Here is a 27,947-nt window from a genome sequence, read left to right as displayed (position 1 = left end):
AAAAGTTAGATGAGTAGAGACTTTATTGATTTTTGTGATTGCATGACTAAGTGATTTCTTTAGGTTCGGGTTTGAGTGTCTTTGATGCAGTGAGATGATTATACTAATGACTTTATTATCATATGAAGGAAGGCCTAAATAGAATAGAAGAATAGAAAAATTGAATCTAAATATTTGACAAATTGAATTATTAAGGAATATGAAGTTTATTGAGGTATCTATTGTTGAGAAATTTATGCATTTATTTTTGCATTGTTTGATTTGGGTTACATAGTTAGAACTTGTGATTTTGAAATTCGGTTTGATTGATAAGTTGATTAGGAATATGGATACACTTGTTACCTTTTCTAGTAAACGATTACATGTTGAGTTTATGATTACATACGTTTGACGGGTTAAGTGGTCACAAGTTCAAGTCTTGACTTGAACATAAATTTTATGTTATTTATTTATTTTGTTGATATAAGTGCAACACATATTTGTTTGATTTTATGTATATTTTTGCCTAAGGGTAGGAATGCCTTTTAACCGTAACACATATTTGTTTGATTTTATGTATATTTTTGCCTAAGGGTAGGAATGCCTTTTAACCGTTGTGTGTTGAGGTGTAGAAATTATAAATGGGGTGTAGGAAGTAAAGGCCTATAAATGAAAATGGAGACATGTAAAGAATTGAGAGAAAGGGAAAGAGACATAAATTTTCTTTAAAGAAGAGAAATGTTTTCCTTTAGAAGAAATAACAGAAGTGTGAAAGCCTATTGTTGATTGATCTTTATTGTTAAAGCTCTATAATTGACTAAGGTATGAGAAGCTAACCTTATTTTTATTAGTGATCGTTGTAGTTGTTAATTTTAAATATTTTGAAAGATGACGTGATGTTTGTTCTCTATTGGTTGATTCATGATGTTTTTCTTTGTCTTTCTAAACAAATTTGGGAAGATAAACTTTTTAGAATACTAGGGTTAAAATTTATATCTAATTATAATTAGAATAAATCTAACTCTAATCAGTTCACAATTATAATTAGAAGAAAATCTAATTCTAATCTTCTAAAAAATTTCTCTTCCCAAATTTGTTTAGAAAGACAAAAAAACATCATGAATCACCCAACAGAGCACAAACATCACACCATCTTTAAAGCATTTAAAATTAACAAGTGCAATGATCACTAATAAAATAAGGTTAGTTTCTCGTACCTTAGTCAATTATAGAGTTTTAATGCTATAAAGATCAATCAACAATAAGCTTTCATGTTATTTCTTCCAAAAGAAAACTTTTCTCTTTCTTAAAGAAAATTCATGTCTTGCTCTCTTTCCCTTTTTCTCAATTCTTTACGTGTCTCCCTTTTTACGTTTTTTCTCTTTTCATTTCTCTTTTAATAAACTCTTTTTCCTTTTATTTTAATTAAATTCTATTATAATGTACTTGATAACCGTCTAAATGATCTTTCTCTAAAGGTCTCAAAATCAGAACTGATTCATTTAAAATTTTTAATTTTCTGCTTATTTTATTTCAAGGATAATTTAAATAATTAATTTTATTATAAGATTTAAAAAATATTTAATTTATTTTAATATATGTTATTATTTTAATAATTATGATTACAATTATAATAATAATACTAATAATAATATAAAATCTTATTTAATATATTTTCATATATTAAATCATATTAAAATAAGTTAACTATTTTCAAAATCTGTTAATACGTTAAGGTTTTCAAAAACCATTTAGCATATTTTTTTTTAAATTTTATTTTCTAATTTAAATTTTAACTAACAATTTTGTTAATATAATTTTGTTTTCTAACTCTGTTAATATAATTTTTTTTTTGTATATTAATGGTTTCTTAAAATTGTTTAACATATTATTTTAATTTTTTTAATTTAAATTTTCATAAATAGTTAATTTATTTTAATATAATTTAATATGTTAAAATATATTAAATCAGATTTTATATTATTATTTTTAATATTATTACAATTGTAATAATAATTATTAAAATAATAACCTATATTAAAATAAACTAAATATCTTTTAAATCTTATAATAAAGGTAATTTTTTTAAATTTAAAAAATTAATTAAAATATTAATATAAATTAATTATTTATTAAATTTTAAATTAAAAAACAAATTTTGAAAAATATGTTAAACAAATTTGAAAATTCGTTTATGTAACATCCCAAAATATATAGTAAAACTATATAAAATAGTAGTCATCATTATAATATTTAAAGAGTTGCAGATAAAGTGTTGATCTTATAGTCATCCAAAATGACTATAAAATTTAAAACTTTATATACAATGGAGTATTTCAAAAGTTAAATAAAATAAAATGGACATCCTAACTAAACTAGACAGCCGCATCATCACCTTCCAAGGCTTGCTCTAGAGGCATCTCATCTATCTATGCTCACATCCAAAAGGATAATCATTGCAAAAGAAAAAACCACACAACAAAACATACAAACACAAGCAGAAGGGTGAGCTAGATATACAAAATCATATCATTATAATAGCATATAACATACATGTTTAATTCAAGTAAAGTAAATTGAATCACACATCCTAACATGTTATACTCTAGACTTGACTCGTCCAGACTTAGAATGATTGTCGAAGTATGACGAGTTATGCACTCGTGGTGGCCTCTACTGCTTTGCAAAGCCATTGCCAATGGGTTTCACCCTACCACCCTCACGAGGTTAGTCTGTTCCGCGCCTTGAGGCATACTGGAAGCCCCCAAGACTAAGACCTCTACTACTCCTCACGACATGGTTCAATCCTCTCTACTTGAGAATGAAAGACCATTGGAGTTTAAGGATAACCCCCAAGACTAAGCTCCTGCATTCACTCTAAACAACCTGGAATCTCACCAAGAGATTCTACACTGAAACTTACATTCACCTCTTTGAATCACATACTTTTATTGGTAATTGAACTCATAATAATTCTCAATTATATACAAACATCCACCTTCAAACATAATTCACAATACATACCTCAACTAATTTAATCAACTCAATACAAAGTAATTAAAGAGCAACTGTTTCAAACCTTTCGCTCTGCGCACCCAATTCGCAAGGCGAATACAGGAGTTTCTCGCATAACGACTTGTCTCGCTATGCGAATTAACTCGCAGAGGTATCAGACCTCAACCTCTCGCATAACACCCCCAGGTCGCTATTTGAAAGTCCAGACAGAGACCAACCTTCACAACCACTTGTTATGCGACCCTTTTCGCTCTTCGAATAAAATTAGAAGTAACTGCAGACCCCAACCAAGCGCATAACGCCTTGATTCACCATGTGAATCACTAGATAGAGAGTAACCCTCACCAACCATTTGCATAGTGCCCAAACTCACTGTGTGAATGCCCTTGGCAGAGAGCATCTTGCCATAGCGACTCGCTATGTGAAACTATTCGCACAGTGAGTTTGCATAATCTGTAGAACGAAATTCTGCAGATTTATGCAACTCAACCACAAAATGCCAATTCTAACTATTTTTTCCAATTTCTAACACTCTTAGATTGTAATATATCCCTAATTAGGCTTGTATAAGTGATTCTAAACATGCCTACCACCAATCTAAAGTGATTATGAACCAATTTCTACTCTAAAACATTAAATTCCTCAACTTAAAGACCCAAATTCAATTCTACCACTTTGCACATGTTTTTGACCATTTAAATGACTCAAACAAGTCCTAAATAACTTACCTACACTGCCTCAACAGGCCAAATGAGTCCTTGACCTCTAATTCTCAAATTCACTACCTCACTTTCTCTTGTCCCAAAACACCATAATTCACTTAACTACCTACCTAATAACTATCATAACAGATTTCACATCTCTAATAACTCAATTACAACAGTATATTTCATCCAAATCAATTCACAAACACCAATTCACAGTTTTACATTTAAACATTCACATACATACAATTCAATCCACTCAAAAAATCTAAATTATACTTCAAACAACAGAATAACATATAACTCAGCATATACACATATTATACAAATAATTTAAAAACAGTATCTAACTCCCCTTACCTCAGAGATAACTGCCCAACTCACAAGATTACTCCAACAATACCTTGCACTGCAAGGAAACTTGACAGAAACCTACAAATCACCAATCAGTGATAGAGAACAGCTCCTAGAACCTAAATTGAGCTGAGAATTGAAGAAGAAAGCTATAAGACACATGCAACAACACAATTTTCATGATCAAGGCTCAAGAACATGCGGAGAAAGGGAAGAAACAGCTTACCAGCTAGAATCAAGAAATTGATCGGTCAGTTGTGTAGCCCTCTACGTCGTGAACGTCTGGGCACCTCCTAATCGTCAATCAGACAATATCAAATTTTAACATATCTTTTAACAAAAATTATTGAAATTGGAAGTTAAAATTATTATTCAGATAAATATTATCTATAATATTATAAATAAAAAAAGGAACTATGTTATGTGAGAAAAAAACACCATAGATAAACATAAAAACATATTAATGAACATTAATTAAAGAAATTAAATAATCATAATTAAATATAAATTTTGTTAATTATGCCTTTACTTTATTATAACTTTAATTCGTTATTTTTCTAATCAATGGGCATTAATATTTTCTCATAACGTGTAACCAAAAGGGTGATAACTTTCTAGACAAGTAATGAATAACTACAGTAATTTTACATCATAGTTTAAATTATTTATGATAAATATAAACAGATAGTTTATGTATTTAAAAAAACAACTGATTCTAAATTTGAGTATGTAAAAAACATTTATTTTTTCTTAACCTTTTAACATTTTTTTTTCTTAACCTAAACAAACATTTGTTCTATTGAAGCATACTAGTGTAATATCTATAGCAGTTGGTACTATAATAAGCCCTTTTTTGGGAGTGTTAGAGTGGCTTTTCGTTTGCACTTGGGTGGTACCTCTCTCTACTCGTGTTGTGGGGGTTCAGTTCAGCCTTTGATTCTATGGATCTTCACGAAAACCCCCAGAATTCTGGGATGAAGAAACGAAAGCCGGAGCAGGTACCATCTCATAACAATTCTCCTAAAAAAGATTCCTCTTTTTTTCATTTTTTTTTGTTTGGAATTTGGTGCAATTGTTTGTATCAGTCATGTTTATTCTTGCTTTGATCACGGGTAAAGTTTGTTTTTTTTATGGGCTTATGATCTTGTTCGCCTTGTGTTTCCCCTTTGGATTTTGACCTTCTTCCTTGATCGTTGGAATTTTATAAACTCACCCTTTTTTGTGTTCTTTCTGATGAAATATGTTTTTTTATACCCTCTTTTCTTCTTTTATTCTCCTGGTTTGATATTTTTATGGTTTTACGTTTCACGTTATGCCACATCAGGTGTGTTGATCTGTGGTTGGTGTGCAACCCGACAATAGAAACGTGGCAATTGAATTTTACAGCGAAATTAACTAATGTGGGGGTTGGAACAATGCTTAAAATGCCATGAAACCTCCTCTTCTTTTCTAGGGATTCGACCATCAGCCTATCACTTCTGAAAATAGCCTAAAGACTGACCTTGAAAACCTGTTTGTTAGTGCTTTTGATTTGGGAGTATGGAAGTATCTGTTGAGTTTTTTGTATTATATTTATATTACTGCTCTGAAAAACCATGAACCTTGTCTTTTTGTTTGAAGGCCACTTATACAGGCCTGCACATTTTGGGTATGATCCTATTCTGAACAACTAGTTGGTACATCTTAAATTCATAGACAAGGGTTTGTCTCCCCTCTAAAATTAGTTAGTTTGATAAGCACCCTTAAAACTAGTTGTCAAGGGAGGAAAACCAATCCGCTAAGTTCACAGAACATCCCATACTACTCAATGTAAGACTTAAGCACCTCATAATTTCTGAGTCCCTATAATAAGATTTGAGTTCATAGCCTATCAATACCTGTAGGTTAATCTTAAGCATGCCTACAGTTTAGTAATAAAGAGTTCTTAAATTTTCCAATAGAGTAAGAAACCTTATGACATGGAGGCTTACTGCTGGACTTACTAATTTTGCATTGATGTGCAAGTCAAATCCTGTGTTATCTTGCATATTATATTATAATGGGTTAGTTTTGACGTGGATGAGGTTGAAAGAGAAAACATTTATTGAGTGAAAATAGGTGCGTGAGTGGGTGGGGGGAGAGTATAATGAACAGGTTGAAATATGTGGCAGTGTAAGACTATTAAGTTATCCTGACTCTTTTTCTTGATGATGAGCGCACGTGCTTAGAATGACCTTTTGCTCTATGTGAATTTTAAGTATTGTTTTACTCATTTGCAGGATGATGCTTTGATCAGTAATCATGGAAATTCTATGAGTGTAGGAGAGTCATCTGGGAGTGGTGATCTCTGCAAGAGTTCTACCTCAGGATCACTGAATTCAAACAATCAAAATGGTTCCAATTCTGACATTTCATGTCAAGAAGATGAGGATATGATTGATGATGATGCAGATATGATTGATGATGATGATGCAGATGAAGATGCTGATTATGCTTTTAGTTACAATGACGATATTTATGAAGACAATTATTCAAGTATGCAGGATCATTTTGACAATGTGGATTTACCTCCTGGGGTGGAGGCATCACTGCCTTGGTTGAAGGACATTTCTTCTAGTGATTGCAAGCAGGTTGTCGCCTTTCCCCGTGCAGAATCTAGTTCAAAGGGAAAAGTGGATGAAATTGATGATACGGTCATGGAGAAGTTTCAACAATTCAAGCAATTTGATACTGTTGATTCTTTTCCTGAACATCACTATGATAAGGAGCGAACTTCAGAGTCACAGGTGATAAATATTGTGAAATATATTTGGGTGTAGGCTGCATATGCAGGACATAATTTTAGAGTTTTGATTTAATGATACATGAGCTTCTCATAACTCCAAACACATTCACAGTAATTATTTCTCTCTATGTCTCTCTTCCTATCACATAATATCATCTATCAATCATACACTTCTCTTTTTATTTCTCTAGTTGTCTATCCACTATTTCCCATACTTTTAATCAACTGATGGAATAGAAATTGCTTTTCTAAAATGATACAGAAACCTAAAAATTGGGCCAAAAAGATCCTGGAGGAATGGAAAATTTTAGAGGAAAATCTGCCTGGTAAAATCTCTTTCTCTTATCAGCAAAGATATTCTTTATCCTTAATATGCAAGATGATATTTGCTCCTGTTTTCTCTAGAGATTTATTATTTGAGGTGTCTTCCTATTGTATTTTTTCAATCCAGTTTTTCTAATAACAATTGCCATCCTTTAAATCTATTTTTGAAGAAAGGTAAATAATCGTTTAACTTCTTTTCTTACAATCAATCCTTTTACCATTGTGGTGAAATTGAAATTATTCTGTATGGTAATTTGCTTTCATTTTCAGACACAATCTTTGTCAGAGTTAGTGAATCAAAGATGGAGCTTCTAAGGGTTGTCATCATTGGACCTCAAGGCACACCATATCATGATGGTCTTTTCTTTTTTGATTGCCTCTTTCCTGCTAACTATCCTGCATTTCCACCGGTATGTATCATCAATGTTTAAATGTTTTTGGGTGTCTTGTGCTTTGTATAATGTAAAACTCAAATTATCTTCTGCAGAAAGTTCACTACCACTCAGGTGGCCTAAGACTAAATCCAAATCTATATGAATGTGGAAAAGTGTGCCTTAGTCTTCTGGGAACTTGGCATGGTAAGAATAGTGAAAACTGGATTCCAGAAAAATCAACCATGCTACAAGTATTGGTTTCAATACAAGCTCTAATTCTAAATGAGAAGCCTTTCTTTAATGAACCTGGATATATATCAACATATCCTGGAGTGGAGGGGCAGAGAAGATCTAAGGAGTACAATGAGAAGACATTTATTTTTTCCTTGAAGACAATGATGTATACCCTGCGTAAACCTCCAAAGGTACGTAAACTGCATTCTTTGGGTATGCGTTTGTCTCAGTTTGATATCTTACGGGCTGTTTATTTTGAGGAAATATTTTCTGTTTTAATTTTATATTTTCATTATTTATTAAAAAATGTTACGTAGTTTCCATTTTTGCTTAATGTTTTCAATAGTTTGTACAAGAGTGGTACCAGAAAATTGGACAGGGGAGATTGTGTAGGATAGCAAGGAAGGCACTAAACTAGGTTTTGGGGTGTCATGGAGAAAACATAAAATTGAAACAACTGGGCAGGGAAAAAATGTGGAGGATACCACCGAGGCAGGAAAAGTAATGGGTGTTTGCTGTTGTGTAGTCTCCAAAGATTTCTTATGAACATACTTCAATAAAAAAATGAGAAAGCATTTATGCCAAATGCAGAAGCTCCAAATACTTCAAGTGATATATGTAGTACGGCTGCCAATCAAGAATCTTTTTGCCACTGACCAAAATCCATTACAAGTATTATCAAGTAAAAAGAAAGAGCTAATGTGTAATTCGTTTTACAAATTATTGTCAGACTTGTGGAGCACTTGATAAACGGGAAATGCAGATTGTTTCTGAATTGTCATTTTCCAACCTGTTTCATTGTTTTTGTTGACATAGGTCATTTGTAGGTTACTCTGTTATTTTCCTGAACCCAGTCAAACACCTGAATGTGACGTGTGTGGAGACTGAAAACTGTCTAAATCATAATTGATCTCATGTATACATTCCTTGTGGTGCAGCCCTTCGAGGAGTTTGTTGCAGGGCATTTCCGAACCCGAGCATATTTCATACTGACAGCATGTAAATCATACGTGGAGGGGGCTCCTGTCGGGTCGGTTGTACATAATCTAGTTCCAAGTATCAGTAGTTCTACAACTCCGGCTAACGGCCAAAAGGAATTCGAGTCAGCTGTGAGTGGGATGATGAATACTCTTATTGCATTTTTCACCAAAAATGGCTCCACAGACTGTGATGAGTTTCGATCTCCTGAGATTTATAACCTGTCTTCTGTGGCTACTGCAAACTTAGAGGTTTACAAGATAGAGTCTTCTGGCACAACAACATTGACCCAGGTGTGAATGTCCTTAGTATTTATTTATGCTGAGAATGGAGTGTAGTAGTGGGTACCTTTTTTTTCTCATACTTTTTTGTGGTGATTTTTATGTCCCACATAACCACCCTCCTTGCTGATTGCTGATTATATAACCCCTAGTTGTAAAGATTTACATCCTAGTCTTTAGCTTTTCCAAACATGGGTACTTGTTTCTTATAATTTGCATGTTTCTTTAATAAAATGTCAATAGTTTTGAGATTATCTTGTGGAGTGAATGCTTTATTTCCCAAAATTCATTCTCGGTTGGTTGGACATCACAACCTAAATCCTCTGTAAAGCATTCGATGGTGTGTGTGTATGTTGTGTGCGTTTGTGGGTGTATGTGTGTGTGATCAAATGTATGTAATTATTATTTCTAAAACAATTAATTTTTTTTTCATTTTTCTGTCTTTTTCTTCAAAATATCGGTTCTTAATTGTTTTTCCAAGTTAATTTTTCAATGATACTCTATACAGTTATGAGTAAATGTTTTGCAAACGGGGATTGGTACTAAATATGTTGTCCTTGGTTTTAACAGAGGTGTGTTACGAATTTAACTTCTGTTTACGTAAACAATGTTTTTTGGAAGGGTCTGGTTTAGCTAGTTGAGCGAAGGATGAGTTATTGTAAATTCCATATTCAATTACTATGGATAAAAAAGTTATTAAAGTTTTATTTTTGTGTGCTTTATTTGATTTATTTTTTGCTACAAATTATATGTATCTTTTGTGATCGGTAATCCATGGGGATATAAACGAAGCGTATTTACTATTTAACTTGTAAAGGAAGTAAAATGACTTAGATTTTATGTTATTAACTATCTGATTTTCTTATACTTTACGACAGACTTTATTAAAATATATTCTGTATTAAAGAATGAGTTGAGTCAAAACGATTTTGAAAGATGAACATCGTGCATTAATTCTACTAAAGAGGATTGCTCCCTAAACTCCAAACAAAAAAATTGAAGGACTTACATATTCACAATTGATTGGTTGCCTTTCATATTGTTATTATTATTACAGTGACATGCATCAACTTTAAAACTACCAGAATTTGGGCAATCATTCTTCCAAATTTTAAGTGCTGTTGATGAGTTATAAAGAGGGTTTAAACATTGAAATTGGCTTTAATTGCTTCTCTTCCATATGAACAAGCATGCATGATGGTTAGAAACTTTTAAGCATCATTTGAATGTTTGTACGAGAAACCGCAGAGCCAATCACTTAATAATGATAAAATATGCATTATTTTTAACAGCGCGAGTTAAATTTCAGGTACAATTTGGGCATCCTTGAAATATACAAGTTAAAAATTCCGACATTCTTATTGACTAAAAGTATGACATGATTTCAAATGAATAACTTTTAAGTAAAAGTAACAATAAATGAAGACCATTGATCGGAATATAAATTAAACCGGTCTTAGAAAATGCATAAATCTTAAATCTGTCAAAATCAACCTTAAACATAGTTAAGTTAATAGACCAACTTGAATCGTGTTCAGTTATGCTCGTGAGCAGAATGCTGTAAATGCTGGGAGCAGAGAACAACGTAAAACAAAAAACTAAATCCAATTCCCTTCCATTTTCCTCTCACTGTGCTTTTCAAGTCTGAAAAAAGGCCAAAATTTTAAGCAGCTTTATTCAATGTTTTGAAATGTCAAAAATGTTATTTTTAATTACACTAACACTCTTCATTTTGATGGTATTACGGAGCAGTTCAAACTTTCCACCATTTAAAAGTCTAAACTAACATTCCCAATAATAATATAATTATTACAACGTAAAGAATATCAAACGGAATCCATACAAGAAAATAAGTAAAGAAATGTTCAAATAAGATTCATGACGGTGTATAGTTGGCATGAAAAGTAGCTTTAAGAAATTCTAAGTCAGGCTATATCAAGATATTCCCTAGTCAGCCATACCAAATACACCGGCTGCAACTAATTTAAACTTCCAAGTAACAATCTACATTTGCTTCCTCACGTGAGAATGGATTTTGTTTCTTACCACACATACCTGAGATTAAAAAATATAAAAGTTTAGATGAGGAGAAAAGACCAATTTGACACAGTAATATCAATTACAACATGCACAGATATTCCATAGCAATTGAGAAGCTATAAAGAATAAGGTTGGATTTTCATGCTGGTCTAAAAACCCTGCCATTGAAGAAACTACCAAAAGTTCCTAATGGCTAAAATTGCACTACATGTAGCTTTCCTTGAGCAATAGATTAGTGGAAGATCTTCAGCATTATATTATAAATTAGTAGACGTGAGTGGAAGTATTGTACAGAAAGAATATATAATTCGACATTTACTTGCATATTCAGAATTGGAAATAGGAATAGATTGGATGATAAGATATAAAGGGGTCTTTTGAAGGGTACATTGCTGCATACCACTAGAAAGGAATTACATCAATTGGATTATAATAAATATAAACATATAATCTTCACATGAAAGGGATTTGCTTATTGTGCCTTGGCTTGGATCTCTAATTTACATCTATCACAGTGAAGGAAATTGGAGGAAAGGTACCAACTCTGAGTTTTTGAACAATGATTATCATCTGATCATTGTAGAAATTTGTAAAGGTGTTATACATACATCTACGCTTTGTGCAAAATTTAACATAAAGCCTATAGTATGGTTGATAGTGACAAAATGAAGGAAATTAGCGAAGCAAGAAGATATGGGTTATAAGCGTTTTTGCTTTTTAAGAAAATTGTTATATATATCATCATATTCCACTAAACTACCTGCATGTTAAGAAATGGACAGATGCAATTTATGTACTAATTAAGATGATTGATGAGAAGGGAAGAGACTCACTACCTCTTGAAGAACTGAGTAACATATCGAACGACAAAACACATTAATACAATCACCAAAATATCTGCAAAAAGCTTAGGAAATCCAACAAGAAGTGCCACAGCAGAGATAACAGCATATGAATTCAAGGAGTCCCTTCATCTCTTGGTCATAATTCTAATATAGTTTCAGTTGTCTTTCTAACCAAAGCACATGTAAACCACTATTGCTTTCACTACATTAGAAGTACGTGGAACACAAGTTTCCAACAATTGATGAATCCTAGTTGCATACTTCAAAGAAACCCCCATATAGATATCTAAAAACGCTCAAAATTTTTGCATTTCAAGAGAACAACAAGCAAAGACACATGAAAGAGTTGAAATCCATTTAAAAGATTGTGTAATAAAGGATACTGAAAGTACAACGCTCCCACCAATCCAACATGTAGAGACCGAAAGTCACATTGTAAAGGTAGATCTTGCGCTGAATCCAATTCATCTCTTCCTCGGCTGCACAAACAAATTTTCCTTTCTGGTTCAATCAGAATCAAGACAAATAGCTAAAAAGAATCATCACTAAAAATATTTGAAATTTCTGTTAACATGCTCAAGAAACGCAAAAAGCATTGACTATTTGCATGCAGTGCCATCATCTGCATTCCCTATTAACATTTTTCTTTACATACATCCTCAAACAGTGCACTGATAATGGATCCAAAAATAAACAATTTATAGTAATAAATGCATACTAATTCTTCTAAAATGTAAAAGATTACACTGCATGAAAGAAACTTGTCTTTAGTAATAAAAAGTCCAAAAGGAGCACAAGAGAAAAAGATACACAAAGGAATCAAGAAAAAAAAAAAGACAATTTAGAAATGGCTTTGAAACCTAAAACATTTATAGTAGAAATTAAGGATGCGAAAATACACCACAGAAGGCCAAGAGCCTCGCATAAAATAGTCTGAACAAAAGGCATCGTAACAAACACCCCCAAGCAACCCATTTATTTCAACCCAAGAACCATGTGATATCAAATCTAACAACAATAACGAGAGAACAGACTCATCAACCAAAGCATCAAACTTCTTAACAAAATTAATTAAAAAATAAAAAAAATGGTCCAAAACAACAAGAATCATGAGGAAGAGAGATCTCATTCCATGATTAGATCAGGGGATCGAGGTTCGTTACCTTAAGATAAATATCAGAATACAAAGTTGGCTGCAATTGCGGCTGTTTTGCGTTCCAGATAACCAGGAATGGAATAGACAGCGAGCACGACCACCACAGTAATCTCGTCGACAAGAGAGAGAACTATGTGGGAAACTTACAATGAATAAATCACAAATGGTAATAATTTTTAAGTTTCTTTTTTATATAATTATGTTCTTTTCTTTTCTTTCTTTTCTTTTATTTGTTTTGCTTTGTTTGGAAGCCGCGATCTTTTCAAAATAGAATTATTGACCAATTAAATTAAATTGCCAAAGTTGACCCTTTATATTGCGATTGGACTTTTATATTTTATAAAATTCCTAGTTTAGTTTTCTGTCATAAATTTTAAAATATTGTATAAAAATAAGTAATTTGAGTTTCTATAATTGTTTTTTAATTTTAATCTCTTATTTTGATTATCTATATCTAATGAAAACATATATGTTATGCTAATGTGTGTCTTTTTTTACAAAACCAAAAAATAACAAAACTGTTATTATTATAACTAAAAAAATAAATATTAAAAAAATTATAATAAATTTTTTATTTATTTTATAGATATTTTTTTTATTAAAAATGACTATTTTAGTTTTAAAAAATAATTAATTTAAAAAACAGTAAAATCTTAAAAGGTTAAATTTTAAAAAAATTGTCACTTAAAGATGAAACTATTCAGATAAATTATTTAGTTTAAAAAACAGTCATTCAAAAGTTAAGAAAGTTTTTTAATATGATTAATTTAATGGAACTAAATATCATTAATGAAAATTTTAATATAGAATTTTTTGGTTATTTTATTTCAAAATAATAGAAAATGAAAAATAATTAGATAGAAAATATAAAAAATCATAATATTAAATATATTTCAAACTACTAACTTTTAATAGGTAATTATTTTGTTACATGCATTAAAAAAACACAGCATTTATACATGTATGTTTGAGAGACTAGCACTAGTAGAAAAGAGGCTTTTAATGCGTTATATACGTTTCGATTTTTACAAAATTGAAGCGTATCAAAATGCGGTGACATTTTCGTAGTTATCGCATTGTTATATACCTCGGTTTATAAGGAACCGAAGCGTGAGAGCTCTACTACTTCGGTTTAGTGAAAAACTGAAGCATAAAACAATGCCAATTCACCCTACTATCATTGATATAGTCTGACATACTTTCTGAAAATCACATAGTGCCTTGGATATTTGCAGAACCGAGGCGTAAACTCTAACACATACCCTTTGTCCCTCTGCAAGTCAGAAACTTCAGTGGAATGGCAAGGATATTGTCTCGGTTGTTCAGAGAACTGAGACAGAAAGGGCGTTGACATTTCAATTGCTGGGAAGCTCTAATTTACCCTACTGCATCGGTTTTCTGGGAACCGAGTCTATTTGAGCTTTTGACATCGGTTTTACTGCCAACCGAGACATATAAGGTCAAAATAATTTCAAAATTGCCATTATATTTTTCATTTTTAATTATTTTCTAGTACTTTAGGCATTAGTTAAGTTGATAATCGAGGCAGTATAGCTTAATATATTCACAGAAGTTACCCTTGTGCACTGTTGTTCTTCTTCTCGCTTAAACTCCCTCCAAGTTACCCTTGCTCTCATTGTTCTCCAACCGCCCTCCAAACTGTTGTCGCTGCGTCGCTGTCGCTCCGTCGCCACCACTCCGCTGTTATTCTCACGCAAGATTCAACCTCACAGTACCTCGCGGTACCTTCGTCGCGTGCCTTCTTCTCACGCAAGTGTGTCGTTGTCTCGCCGCTGCGCTCCCTCTGCACTGTCGCCAGTGTGCTACCTCCATGCCATTGCCGCTGCGCTCCCTCCGCATTTTCGTCGGCGTGCTGCCTCCACACCATTGTCTTTGTGCACCCTCTGCCGCGATACCGTTTTTCCTTAAGGTTTGGTCTTTTAGTCCATAATTTGTTACATTTTGTACCATTCTAGTGATGTTCCTTAACATTTTATAATTATGATGATATATTGTAGTGTAATAGACAAAGTGGGTCATATGAGTGTGGTTACTACATGATGTATTGGATGATGACCACTATTCGTGCCCATGTTACAAGTGGATGGGAAATGGTAATATTTAGTTTTACTGAATTTTTTTCTCTATAATTTAGAATTCATATACACTAATTGTGTCTTATGCAGAGATTCAATTATACTACTTCAATTCCAAACAAGTCCCTTAAATCCATAAGAAAAACACTTGCAAAATATGTAATTGAACTCTATAATAGTATGTAGATGTTAGTATATAGTAAGTTCTACCTTAGCATATTTATGATTAGGTTAACTTTGTACATTAGATTGATTTATGCTTCTAAGTTGATTTATGATTACATTAAATTGATTTATGCTTCTAAGAAGTTCATTTATAATTACTTTGAATTGATTTATGTTTTAGTTTAACTTTTATTGAAAAAATATGCTTCTGAATTGTTATGGGTTGTTCTAGACAATTATGTAAACTTTAATATATGTAAGTCTGTTTATGCAGTTGAGAATGTTGCAAAAACAGACCTGTTCTTAAAAAAATAGGGAAATATGCATTGGTTGTGGTCACAACCGAGGTAGAAAGCCTGGCAAAAAAAAAATTAAAAAACAGTTTATTGTCTCGGTTCAGGTCCCAACCGAGGCAGTAACGTCTAACATACTGTCTCGGTTCAGTAGGAACCAAGGCGAAAAGTCTGTCGAAAAAAAAATAAAAAAAGGAAAAACCTACTGCTTCAGTTAGCTATGAACCGAGGCAAAATTCTATCTCTTTTTCCTCAGTTCTAAACCGAGGTAAAAAGTGGTAGACTTTTTACCTTGCCTGTATATGTCTCGGTTTAGGAACCATTGCGTATAGATAAAAATAACCGCTTTTGTTTTCCTTTACTGCAAATTAAATATTAGATTACCTATGATCAAGTGATAGACATTTGAAGAACTAAACAATTCTTATTTGAGCAAACAACTAAAAAGTAGTATTTGATGAGCATACAAAAATCATCTACCTAAGACAAACAACCTATCCTTTTAACAATATATGTTCATTTTAGTACGGTTAGTACAAAAACATAACAATTCAATTAAAGTTTGGTATTTTCCTTAACCCTTAATAAAGAAATATAAATTTAAAACATAAAAAAAAGCCATTTAGATGAAAAATTTTGGCTAAAAAGACAACCTAGAAACAATGAGTCACTATTAATCTTTTTTGTACTTATAAATAGATGAAGTTTGTTAACAATATGAAATAATATAATTAACCAATAAACAACAAAAAGACAATGAAAAAAATGTCTTATATACACTTATATATTCATTTATTCTTTCAAAGCTTATAAATTGTGACTTAGTAAATTAATATTAAATTGTCTTGTAGTAAAAGGAATTCTTACTAGTAAATATTTCATATGTGTAAAATAACTTCTTATTCTTATAAGATGACTTAATAAATTCTTATATGTGACAAATGAATAAAAAATTAGATGACCTTGATATCATCAATAACTAACTTTGTTTAAAGGTCAAGTTTTAAAGGAAATTTTAGTATATGTACACATTATTCTCTAAATCATATATCTTTATTTTAATATGGTTGAAAAGAAGATATAGATGGTTAAATAAAATTTTATTATTTTTTTTTAGTGTTGTCAAAATGGGTCACTCGACCCGATCAAGTTCAATTTATCATAGGTTGACCACTTAGTGAACCCACCCAACTTGACTCACTTATTAGCAAGTCGAAAATAATGAACCCGACTCGTCCCAAATAGGTTAAACGGGTTGGCTGACTCACTTAATTACAATATTTTTTTAAATCCAACAAAAAAAATAATTTTTTTTTTGTAATTCAACTCTAAATAAATTTCACTCTAAAGTGATGTTAAACTCCAAAGGCGATTAAAAAAAAGTAACATACAACTCAAATGTAATTCAAAAGTGTAAGATCCAGGAAAATAGGGGTCTTAGAAATAAGGTAGTCTTGAGACTTTGGTATTTTTGTTGATAATTAGTGTTCTTATGTGTACATCTTTGTTAGAACATAATTATTATGTTATTTATTTTATTTTCATTAGTACAGAAAAGGCCTTTAACGTCACCCTTTAGACGTCCAATCCTCGAATATCCAACGTAAAAAATAACCGGTGGCATTTTCCGTAAATTAAACAACCATATAGACGTTTGTTTTGACGGGAACAGACGCCTAAAGCCATATAGACGTTTGATGTGGGGGAACAAACTTCTATATACTCATTTTTGAAATCTAAAAAGTCACTTTTTAACTCCATTTAGACGTTAGATCCCGCCAATCCGACTTCTACAGCCATATAGACGTCCGATGTGGGGGGAACCGACTTTTATATACTCATTTTTTAAATCTAAAAAGTCACTTTTTAACTTCATTTAGACGTCAGATCCCGCCAGTCCGACTTCTACAACCATATAGACGTCCGATGTGGGCGGAACCGACTTCTATATACTCATTTTTGAAATATAAAAAGTCACTTTTTAACTCCGTTTAGACATCAGATCTCGCCAATCCGACTTCTAAAGCCATATAGACGTTTGATGTGGGGGAGAACCGACTTCTATATGGCTGCATTAAAACACCGCGAACGCGAGGCAGCAGTTACGCATACTTAAAGTTCATAATCTTCCTCGCGTTTCTCTCTACGGGTTACGCTTTTCAGGTTCGTTTTCTTACTTTTGCACCGTTTTAAATTAATTTTACTTCGATTACATCACTTTTTGATGCATTATCTTTTATTTGAACCGATTAAAATGCGTTTTCGTTGGGTTTTGGTGCAGTTTTGCTTGTGTCCTTGGGCGGCGTTCTTGGGCGGCAATTTCTTGCATTTTGCGCTCCTCCAATTCTCTCCACTACGTTTTTAAAACCATCCAATACAAAAAAAAAACGTACAATACATTCTCTTCAACTAAAATATAAAGTTGTAAACTCGAATCACCATGAGCCAAGAGCAACCCGAGAGGCCTCAAGCAGAAAAAGATCCAATCAAATACGGTGACGCTTTAGACGTTTGATCTGTAATGTCAAACGTCTATATAGACGTCTGACCTGTATGGATCAGATGTCTCATTAACGTCACCCATATAGACGTCGAACATAGATAGACGTTAAAAGCCCAAAATAACAGACGTCTAAAGCTCTTTCTGCACTAGTGTTTATTTATATTTTTGCCTAAGGGTAAAATGGTCTTTTATCTTTTATAATTAGGTGGAATAAATTAAAATAAGGGGGTGTAGAAAAGAAAAACATGCAACTTAATAATATGGAAAATAAATAAAAAGATATCATGTAAATATTTTAGAAAATTTAATTGTTGTTATTTTAACAATTAGTTAAATAAAAATAGGAGATATAATCTTGGTGGGTTTAAAGATTAAAAGAGATATTATTATTAGAGAAAATCATCATTAGGTATTGTTAGATGATATAAAAGATATTTTGAGATATTTCTAGTTAAAAGATATCTTAAGATATTATTAGATATAATTAGATATTATTATTAGAAAATAATACTAATAACAATAATAATACATTATTGATAGACTCATTATAATTAGAATAAAATATATTATTATAAGTGAGAAATATTAGAGATAAAGTTGGGTTATTTATAAATAATAACGTATAGAGAGAGAGGTAGTTTTTGGTGTGTTTAGACACCCTAGAAAACAGAGAAAGAGAGGAGATTGGCATTTTGGGAGAAGAAAAGAGAAAGCATAAACTCTTAGTGCAAAGGAAGATTGATGGAGTGTCAGTATTGTAGATAAAGCCCTAGTATTGGCCAAGGTATGGGGAAGCTTACCTTTGTTTGCTTGTTGTTGTATTTCATATGTGTTCTTGATTATCTTGATTGATAATCTTTGTGTTGATGCATGTATATGAATATTGTTATGATTATCTGTGATTATTGTTGGGTAAGGGTTTGTGTATGCATGGGGATAGGGTGTATGAAATATTTTTTTTGGGTTTTTTCTATGAATGTATGTATGGCTTGTTGGGTTATCCCAACAGAGGGTTTGATGCTAAGGGAGAAGTAAGTTATGATGCTTGGGGGTTTCCATGCAAATATATGTTGTAAGTGTTGGGTTATTGGAATTCCTTCCTGTGTGGAGAATAGGTCAAATAATGTTGATCATTTTGTCTCACTTTGTTTTAGTGGAGATAGGTCAGATTAGTAGGACACATTAGAGTCATTTGAAGAGAGGAAAAAGCCAAGTGGGAGAGAAAGAAAGAAAAGAAGTCATTCCCGCATAACATAAAACCTTCACTGGTGTTTTCGTTGTTGTGAAGTCGTTCACTATTGGATAGGGATGATTTTCTGACAGTGAGTTCCAAACGTATGGTTCTTCATTTTTACCGTTCGGATCGTCAATCGAAGATCTAGTTTGGGAGAAAATAGCCTCGCATCAGAAGCTCTGTTTTGGGGAATTTCATAAAATCTGCACTAGTGTTTTCATTTTTGTAAAGTCGTTTACTGTTGGATCGGGCTGATATTTGGACAGTAGGTTCCAAATTTATGGTTCTTCATTTTGTCCGTTCGGATAGTCAATTCGAGGTCTAGTGTTGGAGAACACAACCTTGCATCAACAACTCTATTTTGGAGAAGTTATAGAACGTGATGAGAATCAGAGAATGAGTTTAAAGGTTCTGTTTAGGGTCAAGATTGACTTGTGGTTGAGATTGAAGCATGAGTGGAAGATGGAATGCACAAGAGTGTGTGTGGATAATGATCATGAGGCATGGGAGATTAGTTTACTTGTTGTACCTACTAAATGTTGGTTCTATCTACGAATAGATGTTCTCTTTGACATTGGTTATTGAAAAGATAGTGGTGACTCCCTTTGGCATTGGTTGTTGAAAAGGGTGGGATATTCCCTTTGGCATTGGTTATTTAAAACGGGGTGACTCTCTTTGGCATTGCTTGTTGAAAAGAGAGTGACATTCTCTTTGGCAAATAATTGTATAAAAGAGAATGGTATTCGAGTGATGAATCTTCTTTAGTGAGGGGGATAAATGTTCAGCCTTATGTGATAGGAGAACAGGTTCGAAGCCAAAAAAATGATGGCTCGAGTGTATCTGTATGGGGAATCTATAGATTTGACTGTAGGAGCGGCTATAGTCGGTGAGGTAAGGTACATGAATGTAACTAAGTCTTGTCATGATGGAGTTCATGGTTTGGTGATGCTCATGGTGTGATTCATGATTAGGATAATCATGATGGTGGTGTATCTATGGTGATGCTCAAGAATAAAAGTGAGAAACTATGTTAATGAAGTTAATGTTTGAAGAATGTTTCAAGAACAAATAGGAAACTTAGAAACAATTATGATGAAATAGGCTAATTCCACTATTTTTCCAAGATAGATTCATCATCGGTTATCCCTAGATCATTGTTCAATTGATTATTGTTCAAGTTTCAAATTAATTAAAGTACATTCTTAATTAATTTTAGTGCGATCACACAGTTAACCAAAGTAGATTCTCAATCAAATACAAGACTTTCTAGATTATTCACAATTAATTCAACCAAAGTACATTCTCAATCAAATTCTATTGTGTTTAATCATGTCTATTCTTAAATCTCCTAACCAAATTAAAAGCTAATTAATCAAAGTAAATTCTCAATTAATTATAGTTGAAATTATTACCACCAATCAAAGTACATTATCAATTGATAGCAAAAACCCGTTTAATCATATGAAAGTTCCTAAAATTAGTCAAAGTAGATTCTCAATCAAACCTAGAAACCCTTGAACTCATATGATTAATATGCATGTAGATTCAAACACCTTATGATGCAAAAATGATTGCTTTTAATATGATTGAGAGATGAAAGACATAGAAGGAGAATAACTCAAATCAATAATCAAAAGAAACAAATTCATTAATTCAACTTAACCTCATAATCCATAATGAAATTATAGTGGAATAGCCCTAGAAGCTTAGCCCTCCATGAATGGAATGAAACATGTGGTGAAATAAAAGTGAGAGGAGTGGTGAATGAATGCTTCTACTAGAGGAGTCTGAGTGAATGAATGAGTTATGATTTCTGACTCCCTGGGTCTCTTTATATAGGGCTTAATTGGGCTTGGACTCTGAGTATTCTGTTGATAAAATCTTTATCTTATATCTTATATCTTATATCTTTCAAATATTCATCAGATTTAATCAGTTTTTAAGAATATTTGATAAATATTTGAATTAATTTAACAACTGAATTTTCTCTTTGAGCCCTTCTGAATTTTCCAAAATTACACATAAATCCTAAATTTTCCTCCATTTGTGCTTTAGACCCTTATTTCCTTACAAAATTTCACAAGAGGCCTTAGTTTGACTAGATTTAACCATACTCAAACAAACTTGACCAGCTTTAACTCAAGGTATTTTGTCCAATGAGGGACTGCCACGTGGCAGCCTCTTCTCCACCCAAAATTAGGGTTTTAGTAGATTGGGGTAAATGAGTTCCTACGCCGCTGCGAAAGAGAGAACGCATTGTGCTATGCGAGAGACGCCATGGCTCGTGAGGCATTGTGTTTTGATGATTTGTAGTTGAGACGTGGAGGAGATGAAGGTCCAATGATGCGCGATTGGAACCTTCACGACGACGCTTGATTGCAATTTTGCCCAATCTTCATTAGGCTTTCTTTATTCTGGGTTTTCTGTTCGGTTGTTCGGTTCTGAGGTGGTGATGAACGAACCTGGATGGCCGCGGCAAGGAAACTCGGGTGGTGATGGTGCGACAGTGGAGAGGCTTGCATTTGAGTGGTCTATAAGACAGTTGCGACATCATTGACGGTGAAGAAGATGGTCACGCAACGGTTGATGGAAGACGCCTGAGGACAAGACTTACTAGAGCTGTGCGAATGCTATTCAAACTCCTCAAGCTTCCTCCGAGAGTGAAATGCGCAGCGAAATGATAAATAAACTCTAGATCGAATTGAGGTGAGGTGAATTGAGTTGGCAAGGTTGTGGAAATGTTAAAAAGTTAAAGTTATTAGGTAAAAGAAAAGGGTTAGGGTTTGTGCAAAATCATGTGTAAAATCAGAAGCCCCAATTGTAATTTTCAAAATCAGAATCTCAATTCACAAAATCTTGTGCAAAATCAGAAACCCTAATTGCCAATTTGCAATTCACAAACAATCACAAACCCCATCTCTCTTCCAACATTTCGGCAACTATCACCCCATTGTTGTATTCTTCTTCACCTCAAACCCCCACAACCAGAAAAAACCCATTCAAAGAGGAGGAGGAAGGTTGAACAATAATTGAGAAAAAGGGCTGGTGGTAACGTTGGTGGAGCTCCTGGCCATCGATGCGCCTTGGAAAAGTTGCAGCAACATCGACGATCACGTCTGGCTCCGACGTGAAGGTGGTATTATAGTGGCCTCATGCAAAGAAGATGGAGGTGGGTGCGGTAGGTTTCCTTCTCTCTTTTGTTGTGGTTGAATTGAAAAACGAATGAAGAAAGAGAGATTATGAATGCTGAAACGGGTTGCTGGCAGGCGGGATTCTTCCAATTGCACCTTTAACGAACCATGAAACTAAATTGAAGATCACTTTCACCAGATTCTTGAACCCCAAATCGTGAATGGATTCTAACCTAATTGTAATTTTATTTAACCCTCAGTTAAACTTTTTCCACATCATTCAAATTTATTTTTAAAATTGACACCTTAAAATATATCAAACGTGCCACATATTGCAAAACTGTACACATCATTCAGTTTTTGCCATAGATACAATTGTACCGTTATGTTTTTAACTCCGTAAGCCAAAAGAATCATTTTGAACTGTTTTTAACTATGAGATCTTACCGACAGGATGACTTTGAAAAAAAAAAAAGCCTAAAACTAGGACCAAATTAAACTTAAATTATATTATGTTCTCATTCGTAGTTATGTTTTTTGTTGTTTCTGTATTTTTTATCATTCATTCCATGACCTATCTGCATTATTTTGTGTTCCCTTCTGTTCATGATTTTCTTTTTTTTTTTATATGAAAAATGTATGAAATATATTTCAATGGTTCAAAGGCGAAGGATAGTGGGTGTGTTTTTTTTTTTTGAGGTTACAAGTGTTTAAACCTGAGTTTGAAGCAATGGTGGTTGAAGTTGAAAGTGTTGTGAGAAATGCAGATGAAAGAGAGAGTGAGTAATGGTGTGGTGTGAGGAGAAGGAGAAGGAAGGATGGATCCACGTGCGATGCACGCTCGGGCCATAAGGTCGGAGACCAAAGACCGCGCAGTGTGGAACAAACTCATAACCAGCTATTTCAAATCAAACCTCTCTTCCTATGCCAGTTCCCTCTTCCATCATCTCCCTATTCCTCCCAACGTCGTCTCATGGAGCGCCCTCATCTCCGGCCACTCCAACACTCTCTTCTCCCTCCGCCACTTCCTCGCCATGCTCCGCTACCCCACTCTCCCCAACCACTACATCCTCACTTCCCTCTTCGAATCCTGTGCCGCCGTCTCCGCTCTCTCCTTCGCCCTCTCGCTCCACTCCCTTGCCCTTAAACTCGCCCTCGACCGCCATCCCTTCACCGCCTCCTCCCTCCTCTCACTCTACGCTAAGTTTCGCATGCCTTTCAATGCCCGCAAAGTGTTCGACGATATTCCCCACCCGGATAATGTCTGTTTTTCCGCCTTGGTCGTTGCTCTCGCCCAGAATTCCCGCTCTCTGGACGCTTTATCCGCTTTTTCAGACATGGCACGTCGGGGTTTTGCGTCCACTGTTTACAGCGTTTCCGGGGGTTTACGCGCTGCGGGTCAGCTAGCTTCTTTGGAGCAGTGTAAAATGATGCATGCACACGTAATTGTTGCGGGGTTTGATACCAGTGTGGTGGTGGGTAGTGCTCTCGTTAATGGGTATGGTAAAGCAGGTGTTGTTAACGATGCGAGGAGGGTTTTTGAGGATAGTTTGTCTCATATGCGTATTGTGGCGTGGAATGCAATGATGGCTGCTTATGCGCAGCAAGGGGATTATAAATCTGCTTTTGAACTGTTCGAGTCTATGGAAGGTTGTAGACTTGTGCCTGATGAGTATAGCTTTTTGGCGATCCTGACTGCTTTGTGTAATGCTGGGATGTTTCGGCAGATTGATCAATGGTTTACGAGGATGATTGTGAATTATAGTTTGAAGCCGAGTTTGGAGCATTGTACATGTTTGGTGGGTGCAATGGCGCGTACGGGAGAATTTGATCGTGCTGAGAGGGTTGTATTGAATATGCCGTTTGAGCCGGATGCTGCAGTTTGGCGAGCTCTGCTATCGGCTTGTGCGTATCTTGGTGAGGCCGACAGAGCTTGGTATATGGCAAAGAGGGTATTAGAGCTAGAGCCGCATGATCCTTTTGCTTATGTTGTTGTTTCTAACGTGTTATCGAGTGTGGGGAGGTGGGATGATGTTGCAGAAATGAGGAAGATGATAAAGGATAGGAGGGTGAACAAAAAAATAGGGAGTAGTTGGATTGAAGTGCAGGGAGAAGTTCATGTGTTTGTGGCGGCGGATTGGAAGCATAAGAGGTCCAAGGAAATTTATCAGAAGTTGTCAGAGCTTATGGGGGATATTGAAAAATTGGGGTATGTTCCTGTTTGGGATGAGGTGTTGCATAATGTTCAGGAGGAAAAGAGAAAAGAGGCTCTTTGGTATCACAGTGAGAAGTTGGCTGTTGCGTTTGGGGTTTTGTGTGGATCTGCACTACCCGGGAAGCCGTTAAGGATTGTGAAGAATTTGAGGATTTGTAAGGATTGCCATGAGGCTTTTAAGTATATGACAAGAGTTTTGGAAAGGGAAATTATTGTGAGGGATGTCAACAGATACCATAGATTTGTGAATGGTAGCTGTACGTGTAGAGACTTATGGTAGAACATATTAGTGACTGTGAATATGTTAGAGAGTTATTTCGAATAACAGATGATACTGAGAAAACCTGATTTTTTCAGTGGTAGGTATTTTTCTTACTGTAGTCCTGTAGTATGCTTTCAATTTTTTTTGGCGTTTTATCTTCTTTTTGAGTTCAATCAAATTTAAGATATTTCCTCACGAACTTTTTAGTGAAGGCAGATAGGGGAATTGTGACTTTGAAAATTGCTTACAAACAAAGAGATGTGTGGAATTTGTGTTATTCCCTTTGTTGTTTTCTCATGGTTATTGCATGAAATGTAGTTAAGGAGGTTGGGCAGGGAAGTACTCTACTTAATCTACTTGACATATGATGTGTTAACAACATTGTGAAGAAGCTCTAGAGGTGACTAGGTGAGTACACTTTGGGTCTCATGTACCTTAAAAATTGCTTGATGCGGGATGCTATTTCAGTCCCGATCAATAGCTTGATTCGTAGTTCAAAGTCCCACTATGGAAAACAACTACACAAATTTACAAATGCTAGAATGGTTAAGACTTCTGCTTCAATGTATTCACAATGAAAAGTTTAACTGCCAATTAGGAAACAAAATTGATGGAAAAGGAGGGACATAGAAGGTAGCTAAACAATAAAAGGTTATCTCTTTAAAATAGCAAGGAATAATTATAAAGGTTTCATTACATTGTTTTCTTTCTTTGACTTTGAAGCCACTTAAATTTTTTACTTGCTCTCTAGGATGTGCTAAATTTCTATCTCAGTAACCATTGGTAAATTAATGAATGGTCATTTTATCAGAGTTCTTGGGTGATCCTGTATAAAATATTTCTAAAATATGCTGACTTCTTGTTTTGATTTGTATTAGAACTTCGTCCTAATCACCTTTTCCATTGTTTCCAGTTTTAATCACTTGAAAAACTGCATCAAATACAGAGACACATCGGGGAGAATGGAATGGAGAAAGTTGGAATGTGTTTGGAATTTGTCAATGTCAAAACACGCCTCATCAGTCAGTCAAAGAAGTAAAAGTTTCTTCACCATTGGCTGCCTTGATTGGTAAATTCAACAGCTTATACAAAACTCATAACTCACTTCTTACTTGGTCTAAATAATGAATTGTCAGTTTCAAAGGCTAAAATTATTGAAAGAAACAATATATATTATAGATATTCTTCCATTGATGTTACTACAAAGCATAAATTTTCCAGAAGGATACTCACAATGACTACCTAGTGCTACATCTACACTCTACTTGATTAAAACACAATACATACCTTTCTTATTTTATATATTATTCGCATCCTCATTATTTTAAGAAATTACACAAGTATATGCATGTGCACACATTCGACAAATTAGTTGTTTTTGAATTAGTTAAAATAAAAATTGAGTTATTCTAAAAGTTAGTTTTCATAGTTATTTCTTTTAGTATTTATTTTGTATATATTGAATTTTAAAAATTTAAAGTATTTTAATATTATTTTAATTATAATATATAGTAAATTTTAGATAAATGATCTATTTCTAATTAAATATATTTATAACCAATATTTACTTATATTTTTAAAAGTATATTATATGTCAAACTAAATTTGCTTAGTGAATTGTCAAATAATATTAAAATGGACTCCTTGTGAATAATATTAAATGAACATTCCACATTCTACCTTTGATAGCGGAAAGATTTTCCATTCAACCTGATATTGACAAGGTTTCTTTATAGTTTGAACTGATTCAGCAACCACTTTAAGTCGATAACGTAATTGTGTTTTTGCACTTACTATTTTCTTCGTAGCAGGTATCTTGTTATTATAGTCTACAATTAGATAGATTATGATAAATCATTTTATAATTTGAAAAAAAAATGTAATTTCTCGTACTTATCAACATTAAACTTAACTCATCATTTTTGTTATTCTACTAAATTAAAATTTTCTAGGATCTTACAAAAAATAACTCTCATTTAACAATAATTGTTGACACAAGATTATATTTATACAAAATAATAACTACCATAATTAACTTCCATAAAACACGTCTAAATTAGTGGAGAAGACATCTGAATAATGTTTCCTACTACTACTGAGCTAACACATTGGTTAGACGACTTCTCTAAACAATACTAGTCTTAGTAGAAATCAAGAGAGCATACATTTGTACCCACATTGATATTAGAATATACACATTTGCTACTGAATGGTCTAAAGGAGTTAGATGGTATGGAACCATTAGAGTACCTAGGAGCTTTAAGAAGCTTTTATTGAAATAATCTCAAGAAATCTCCACCTTAAATAAACACAAATCTTCTGAGCGAGAATAGCTACTTGCCACTTAGTTATTATAGGCTTTTTCACTAATCAATTAGATCAAATCGAAGCAATGAAAGAATTTATCACTTATTAGAATCTTCATAATCATATCAGAGGGATTATGAACTGTGGAGACTTTTATCACCTTAATAAATTCTTTAGAAATATCTTCTCTTACAAAATGCAACTTGATGTCAATGTGCTTCATTATTTGATGATAAACTTGGTTCATGGTTAATTGTATAACATTGTAGTTGTCATGGGAGAAGGTGACAAATTGGTCTTGCATCTTGAGCTCTCAGCTAAACCTTGTACCTTAAGGCTTAATTTACTGCTTCTGTTGTGACAATGTACTCTGCTTTAGTGGTTGAAAAAGTGACAACCTTCTAAGTTTTAAGCGCTTCTATACAACAAATGAGAAATTTTCTGGGTCCAAACACCCAACGTAGTATGAGTTAACGCAACCTTTTATGGGAGCATATATGGCATATCTTCTAGCTCCACCATAAACTATAACTTTTATATGTTATCCCTTCAGATAATGAAAAATCTAAGTGTTTGTTAATGAGTTCACCCAAGATTTGGCATGAATCTAATAACAATTCTCACATCATAGGCCATATTAGGAGAGTACAAACCATCACATACATCACAAAACCAACAATGTTTCAATATGGA

At 33.4% G+C, this 27,947-nt stretch overlaps 2 protein-coding genes and 1 pseudogene across 4 annotated transcripts; 2 read left to right on the top strand and 1 right to left on the bottom strand.

The window, feature by feature from the left end:
- Window positions 1-4,892: 4,892 nt before the first annotated feature.
- On the top strand, window positions 4,893-9,261 carry LOC124827558 (putative ubiquitin-conjugating enzyme E2 38). Of its 2 annotated transcripts, none has more exons than XM_088104007.1 (6): window positions 4,893-5,050; window positions 6,311-6,817; window positions 7,079-7,142; window positions 7,411-7,550; window positions 7,628-7,939; window positions 8,687-9,261. In XM_088104007.1, exons 1-6 carry the CDS (start codon window positions 4,994-4,996, stop codon window positions 9,023-9,025), a joined length of 1,419 nt encoding a protein of 472 aa, XP_087960133.1. In that variant the 5' UTR covers window positions 4,893-4,993; the 3' UTR covers window positions 9,026-9,261. The 2 variants fall into 2 exon arrangements, with proteins under 2 accessions (XP_087960133.1, XP_087960134.1); XM_088104008.1 differs by lacking the exon at window positions 4,893-5,050 and adding an exon at window positions 5,553-5,700.
- A 1,514-nt stretch (window positions 9,262-10,775) lies between these two features.
- Window positions 10,776-13,217, bottom strand: LOC124827561 (uncharacterized). The gene is made up of 4 exons (XM_047300635.2): window positions 13,056-13,217; window positions 12,276-12,371; window positions 11,884-11,944; window positions 10,776-11,062 (listed from the first exon to the last, which is right to left on the bottom strand). The coding sequence occupies exons 2-4, from the start codon at window positions 12,358-12,360 to the stop codon at window positions 11,050-11,052; spliced, it is 159 nt and encodes a 52-aa protein (XP_047156591.1). The 5' UTR covers window positions 12,361-12,371; window positions 13,056-13,217; the 3' UTR covers window positions 10,776-11,049.
- A 9,919-nt stretch (window positions 13,218-23,136) lies between these two features.
- LOC124827562 (pentatricopeptide repeat-containing protein At4g33170-like) lies at window positions 23,137-26,249 on the top strand (annotated as a pseudogene). The gene is made up of 2 exons (XR_015783417.1): window positions 23,137-25,044; window positions 25,861-26,249. The product of XR_015783417.1 is annotated as a pentatricopeptide repeat-containing protein At4g33170-like (transcript).
- The last annotated feature ends 1,698 nt before the right edge of the window (window positions 26,250-27,947 follow it).

Source organism: Vigna umbellata, chromosome 1 (genome assembly GCF_029865625.1).
Source record: "Vigna umbellata cultivar VRB3 chromosome 1, Vumbellata_1.0, whole genome shotgun sequence".
Taxonomy (NCBI): domain Eukaryota; kingdom Viridiplantae; phylum Streptophyta; class Magnoliopsida; order Fabales; family Fabaceae; genus Vigna; species Vigna umbellata.
This window is presented reverse-complemented; position numbering and strand designations above follow the sequence as displayed.